General features: G+C 30.0%; 1 protein-coding gene across 1 annotated transcript; it reads right to left on the bottom strand.

The window, feature by feature from the left end:
- Window positions 1-2,561: 2,561 nt before the first annotated feature.
- LOC107070332 (protein BCCIP homolog) lies at window positions 2,562-5,430 on the bottom strand. The gene is made up of 3 exons (XM_015328423.2): window positions 5,137-5,430; window positions 4,510-4,773; window positions 2,562-4,429 (listed from the first exon to the last, which is right to left on the bottom strand). Exons 1-3 carry the CDS (start codon window positions 5,245-5,247, stop codon window positions 3,890-3,892), a joined length of 915 nt encoding a protein of 304 aa, XP_015183909.2. The 5' UTR covers window positions 5,248-5,430; the 3' UTR covers window positions 2,562-3,889.
- Window positions 5,431-6,795: the final 1,365 nt, after the last annotated feature.

Here is a 6,795-nt window from a genome sequence, read left to right as displayed (position 1 = left end):
AATCAGTGATCGGGCGAGTAATAAATTAAAATCAAACGCGAATTAGAGTCAGTGTTGTTCGTCGTATAATAAAATTTCGGTATCGCGATAAGAAACTCATCTATAGTTTCTTATTTTCGTTTATACCGCGTTTTTAGATTCACGTGAGGTGCATCACCATGGTGCAATAGAGCTGCATCTCATTGGAATGCATTGTAAGTATTCATTTTTATTTACATTTTATTCGATTTTATTTTATATGATTTTGGATAATATTCCAGATAACTTATCGTTTTGTTCTATTTTATTTTACAGATATAACCATGGATTCTCTTCCTTTCAAAGATGTTGGATGAATTCTTCGATGGATCTTCTTCAATGGCAAATCGAGTAATATCTTCCATCGTCAGACTATAATACTTGCTGCGAAGTAGGAGTGTTTTGGAGCCATCGCAGAACTTCTTAAACCGTGAGTTTTTATTTAAAGTCCCTCCAGTGCTCAATCATGCCGAGGATGAAAGGTCCAAATCGGCACGAGTTACTGGTTGTAATTATTTAAATAAATTATTGACGAGCACATGAGTAATTCCTTTTTAGGAGTTACTCATGAAAATTGTATATTTTATTGTATGTTTTATTATTAGTTCAGGATAGGTTTTCTTGTCTCATCGGTTAAATTCATTTAATTAATAATGCAATTAATAAATGCACTCTCTTTTTTATTACGTGTTAAAAGCATGTAATAAATGTCTTACATGCATTGCTTTGTACATAGTTTATGTAATCGAAATTAATTTTGATATATCAATACTTTGATATTTTAAATAAATGAGCAAGAAGACAAACTCATTCGCGACGGATAGATTCTGGCAATTAAGTGGTGGCTCAAAGCCCAGTTCTTTCATTAGAACAGCCAACTTAATGAAAGGAGTCGTCCGAGGTTTGCAAAAAAATATCCATCATTATTGTAGAGTCTTTTAATACATCCTTACCTCGAAACTATAATTGTTTCATATGGGGTAACTTTTTTTTTCATTCGCTTGTTTAAGTCATTATTCACCAAATGACTTGTAGAGTCCTTAGCCCGTTTAGATGAATTTTTATTGAAATCTTTTGATATATTTATATATGTTAATTATATTTTTTTAGATCAGGATTTTCAGCTTCTAATATACTAATCTCCCGTTTCTCCCCCCATACTTTCTGCGTTCTCATCTATGCGTGTGCCCAGGTGTTACACGTATGGGTGAGAAACAGTTAGCGTGGGTTTAGTTTTAGTTTTTTCCCTATTGGCGGCTGTTATTGTGCTAGTGATTGCACGATGTACTTTACACCTGTGTGTGCGTATTAGGTAGTGTGTATTGTACATCGTTACGCGATATTTTTTTATTCATTTAATACATCATTAAATACTTAAAGCACTACTTCTACATATCTATCTTCATTCTTATATTTATATTAAATATTTCTCATTTTTTTTAATAATCGTTTGCATAGTAGAGATACTGCATTTATTTGTGGAAACTTTGATATACTTGTATATTACTAGTATGCATACATATATACTAGTGTATACTTGTATTTTTGCTTTAGTTTTTTATGCAATAATCATTAGCCTTGGCAGTCGATTACAGCAAAACGTACGTATACCCATTAGCATATAAGTTTATAAAACGTGGTTGAACTAGGGTGTCGGAGGTGCCCCGGGGCATGCTCTCTAGTTTAGGCTTTTGCACCCTGGTGGTATGTGTGAGAACCGTGGAGTGAGTGGGTGGGTATGTATGGTTTTTCTTGAAATGGGTAAAAATATGGATAATAGGCAGGCAGGTAGCATACTTCTCTGAATGAATGTGAAAACTTTAATTTTAAGTAGGTAGGATCCAGGAAAGGCATTAGACTTTATGCTTCCACTCCGGAGTGGAAATTCCGCCTCCTGGTTTATACAGAATTGTTACAAGATCTTATCATCTCATTCTATATTATGCTTGATTTGTTAATTTATTTTGTGACTATTCTGTGATCTTTATTATGTATCATGATTCAAAGGTATTTGCAACCATTTGAAACATTCATTTTTACTTCGATTTTATCTTAAACGAGATAGAATCGAATAAAATTCGCAAATTCTTTGATGCATTTGATACTTAGTTTTAAGTATTTCAGGATTAGCACTACGCACTATCGCGATTTTCTCTTACAGTTAGAAATATGTTATTTAATTAAATATAACGAATTAATGAAATAAAAGTATTGCAAGAAAATGCATTACATTTATTGCACGATTTATTTCAATTCGATTTTATTACTCGACGTTAAAAGTGCGAAGTGTTATTAGGTCATCGAGGGAAATTATTATCTGCTTGGACATTCGATTAAATATTCTCGTGTATGATCAATGAATTCTAATTCATTGATGATCCACGAGATAGAAAAGTGAACGCGAATTGTAAATTAATTTTATAATAATTGAGAATTAGGATCATAACAAAATACGAGATCATTTGCAAAATTAGTATGAAAGATCTTATCTTGCTCGAACATAGAAAATGTCCAAATGCAGTTTTCATGGAATGAAGAAAGAAGAGGCTTAATGCCGAAGAGGCCCCCACTTAATTGTGGCTCAAGAGGGCAACTACTGAGGCTATTGAGTTATTTTCAAAGGTTCAACAGTAAGTTAGAACCTTTAGAGAATGGCTCTCTAGTCATATTTTATATTTTATTGTTTTACTTTTTTGCTCGTCATTAATTTCTATTTGTAATTGGAGATGATGGACCATTCCATCTCCTTGGGACACCAAATTCGTGTCTAATCGTCAAAAAGATGCATATTTGTTTAGTTAGTTAAAGTCATGAATATTAAAATTTCCGTATTATTAAATTTTGGAGCTTAATTAACTTTTTGTAAATGTTACAATAATTTCTTTTATCTTGTTCCGTCTTTAATATTTTTTTACTATGATCGTATTTTATTAATTTTGCAATTTTACTTTTGTATATAACGTTGTTTAGTATAGTATTCTATAATAATTAATAGATATATATTATTTTCTCTAGTAACTTAATATTTATACTTTTACTTTTTTTTTTTTTATAAATTTAAAATCACGCGTTTAAATTTAATGTTATTGCAACGGTAAATAGATATTTGATAAAAATAAGTAGAGAATTCAATTTGAAAAGTGCATCTGCAAATTGGACGATTCATATGTCAGGCTATTGTATCTCACTTGATTCTATAATTAATATAGTCTTCTTTTTGTTACAGGTGATCATCGTTGGATTTAACAACAAACCTTTGAGATCTTTTTTTATTTGAGTTCCTGAAATTGTTTCATTTTTGAATATATGTATAAATGCATTTCTGAAGGCACACATATAAACACTAAATATAAAATACGTATATTTAAAAGTTCATAATAAATGTAACATTGAATATTTGCACAGATTTACAAAAGATTTTAAATATGTTTGTTAATTAAATGTTTCATTTTTATTAACATATCTGTTTCAGACTTAAGATTTTAATGGATTTACTTATTTTTATTTTTTTTATTTTTATAATATTTATGACAGATATTCGAAAAATCATCGGTACAAAACTTGATGAAAAAAGGGATGAATTAAAAAATTAGGTTAAAAGTTATTAAAAAGTTTCAGCAAAATCCAAAACGGTCAGGGTCAAAAGTGGTCAATTTGACGTGGAATGCCCCATATGTATAACTTATACTTAGTTCTTTTTCATTTTTTTTTTTTTTCGTAGAAATACGCGAAAGAAATCTGTTCCCCCTTTAAAGCTTATTATTGTTATAATTATTTTGATAATTATAATCTTATGAAAATTACATTATATTGTTATAAAAGTCGAAGCGAGTTTTACGATGTATCGATTGATGATGATCTTAAGTAAAAATTAAGATATTTGGTTTTTAATTGTGTTAATTATGGATGGCAACGTAGAAGCTTCGATCAACAACACTCGTCTGTATGGTTTCATTTCTTCATCAGTTTCAGTCCACAGTCCGGATAAAGCACTATCCGTTTCGTTTTCAACTGAAAATTCAAAACTAACCAATGCTTTATCAGCAAATATTTCTTCTTCTGAATTGCTCCAAATAATTGTTGGCGATTCGCTGTTATTCTTGTTTTTATTTTTCTTTTTCTTTTCAATCTTTTTATCCTCTCCTTTGTATAATTTACAAATGAGTATATAATAAGAAAATTCAAATGGCATTTTTTTACTAGTGGCGCGTTTCATCTCAGAGATTAAATTTTCGAAAAGAGGTACAGAGATTTGCGTAGGTATATTAATGAACCTTTCATTAATGAGCAAACCGATTGGTTGTGAGTCGTTCTGAAGTACATTTTTGATCAAAGTATAAGCCGCATCCGTAGCATGTTCGCTAGATAATTCTAGCAATAAATCTCTTAATCGTTGTATGCATGGAACATTCTAAAAAATGATTCATTCATTAAATGATTATAGACAAAATTAATTTGCAATATAATCGAGTTATTTCACATCTTTCTTACCTGTTTATCCGATATATTTATTACAGTCGTAATACCAAATACGCCATAAATATCATCCGTGTCTTCTTCATCTTCATCTTCGTCATCACAATCTTCTGATTGTCTTATTACCGATCCTACGTAATTCTGTGAAATTATTAGTTCGGTTAACGCAGACAAATCTATTTGCGCTTTTAAAAATAATTGCTGCAGTAATGTTTTGATTCCAAAAAAATCTGGATCTTGTGGACTACGTCCTTCAAAATCAACTTGAATTTCCATTCCCTATAAAACAAAAAAATATAGATGAATAATAAAGTTCTACATATTGTTATATCACTTATTCAACAACGATAAGAAATATTTGCTATTTTGTATCGTTAAGTTTCATTTTATTAAATCAATTTATATTACTATTATAAAAAATGAAATTACTAATTGTGGCCTTTGAATGGCTCATTTATGAATAAAATAATATTTTGACTGTTACAATTATGTTAAAGTTATGTTATTTATAACATATAACAAAATGAAATAAATATATATATATATAGCATGGTAACAATTATAAATACGATACAAAATAATAAATTGCACGTGTTACGATTAGGTTATGTTCCTATTTCTTTTTAATGTTTATTTTCTTACCGATTCTTCAACTTGTTCTTGCTCGTCATCCTCGCCATCAGATGATTCTTGTTCCTCATCATCGTCCTTAACATCTTCTTGAATTTCTCGTCTTTTAACCGGAGCAGACATGATCACTCGTTCTTTATGTTTAATATACTCTGATCACGTGACTAGCAAGTGTATAAATATCATAGAGATACTCTACACATAGAGCAGAAACAAGCCAGCATAAAACCTGTCGGCGAAATAAAAAGAGATAGAAGATAGGAGGTTGATGTTGTCTCTCTCTAACTTGCGAATAATCGAACATCTAACGAGCTTCTACGATAAAAAAATAAAAATATATAAAATAAAAAATGGGCATGCGCAGTTAACGCATGAGTTAGAGAGAGACAACATCAACCTTTCGTTTTTTGCTGCTATTTCATGCATAGACATTTCCACTTGCACAACCACCTATGGTTTGTTTCCTCTATCAGTAATATCTCTATGATAAATACACTTGACAGATATTACTAACTCATAAGTAATCGATATAATTTTGTTTTAAATTAATCATTAAATTTAAAAAATAATATTTATTTAAAGACTATTTTTTTATTCAAATAAAATGAAATAGTGTCGATAGATTAATAAATATTAACATTTTCATTGATTTGCCTACGGTCGATAATATAAAAATTGACTGTATCGATAACGTCATTTTATAATACGAATGATAATCGTTTCGATACGTAATTTGACTTCGTTTGTATTTAAACTGTATACATTGTATCCGTGTAATAATATTTTTAAAAAAATTCCCTTTAAATCATAATTTAAATGTCCCGCGCGTAACATACGACAGATGTCGCCAATGCACCGTTCTGGAAAGGATATCAGTTAAAATCGGGTCAAGAAAAAAAGTGAGTGAGTGAGGAAACGGTTCGTTAACTCTCAAGTATTTTGCATAAATCCACAAGTGTCTCTTACGTATCTACGTATCACACAAGATTACACCAAAGAAAACGATTAGGAGTAACCGCGAAGGTAAATTCCATGCTTCATGTTCTCCATCCTTCTTAGATTAATTTCCGGGGAGGGAAAAAAGAAAAAAAAGACTAAATAGAAAAACAGAGAAAAACAAAACTTACACAAAACCAGAACAAAATCTCAACTCTAATTCGTTTAGTAACTGCGCTAGAATGATTCAACTATTTCACGATCTTTTCACTTCAATTTTTCATTTTCACATATAGAAAAAAGAAAACCAAAAAAGAAAAAAGAGAGAAAGAGAAAGGGTTAGAAACGGGTGTCTCGGGGAAGAAGATAGAAAAAGGATAAGAAACTGAAAGGAATAAAAAAAAAAGTAAAAAACGAAGTAAAAGAAGTAACGGTCTTTCGACATGCGCCTTTGAAACATTTCTTTCAACACTCCGTGGCGCCTTTTGAAATTAAATCAAAAAAAAAAAGAAAGAAAAAGCCATAACATTTTGCTGCTAATTTTCTTGAGAAACAAGACAAAATATAGAATATAATAAAATAAGAGCAAGGATTAAAGTTTCGTAAGAAATTAAAAGAAAGAAAGAAAGAAAAAAAAAGGATAAAAGTTACTATAAAAAGAAAAGGATCATTTAAATTTGTCCCTCTTAATCTCCATTAGATTCAAATCACATCATTATCATTCATTAATTAACA

The sequence above is a fragment of the Polistes dominula genome, unplaced genomic scaffold (assembly GCF_049000335.1).
Source record: "Polistes dominula isolate Pdom_NZ unplaced genomic scaffold, Pdom_raw_medaka contig_27, whole genome shotgun sequence".
NCBI classification, from domain to species: domain Eukaryota; kingdom Metazoa; phylum Arthropoda; class Insecta; order Hymenoptera; family Vespidae; genus Polistes; species Polistes dominula.
The sequence above is the reverse complement of the archived record's forward strand: the minus strand, read 5'-3'. Positions and strand labels throughout refer to the sequence as shown.

Bases quoted from the DNA above. Each gene is read 5' to 3' on its own strand.
- LOC107070332 (XM_015328423.2), bottom strand. From the start codon at position 5,247: ATGTCTGCTCCGGTTAAAAGACGAGAAATTCAAGAAGATGTTAAGGAC. The intron at 4,774-5,136 runs GTAAGAAAATAA...TTTGTTTTATAG, and splicing joins AAGAACAAGTTGAAGAATCG to GGAATGGAAATTCAAGTTGA. The intron at 4,430-4,509 runs GTAAGAAAGATG...ATCATTTTTTAG, and splicing joins TAAATATATCGGATAAACAG to AATGTTCCATGCATACAACG.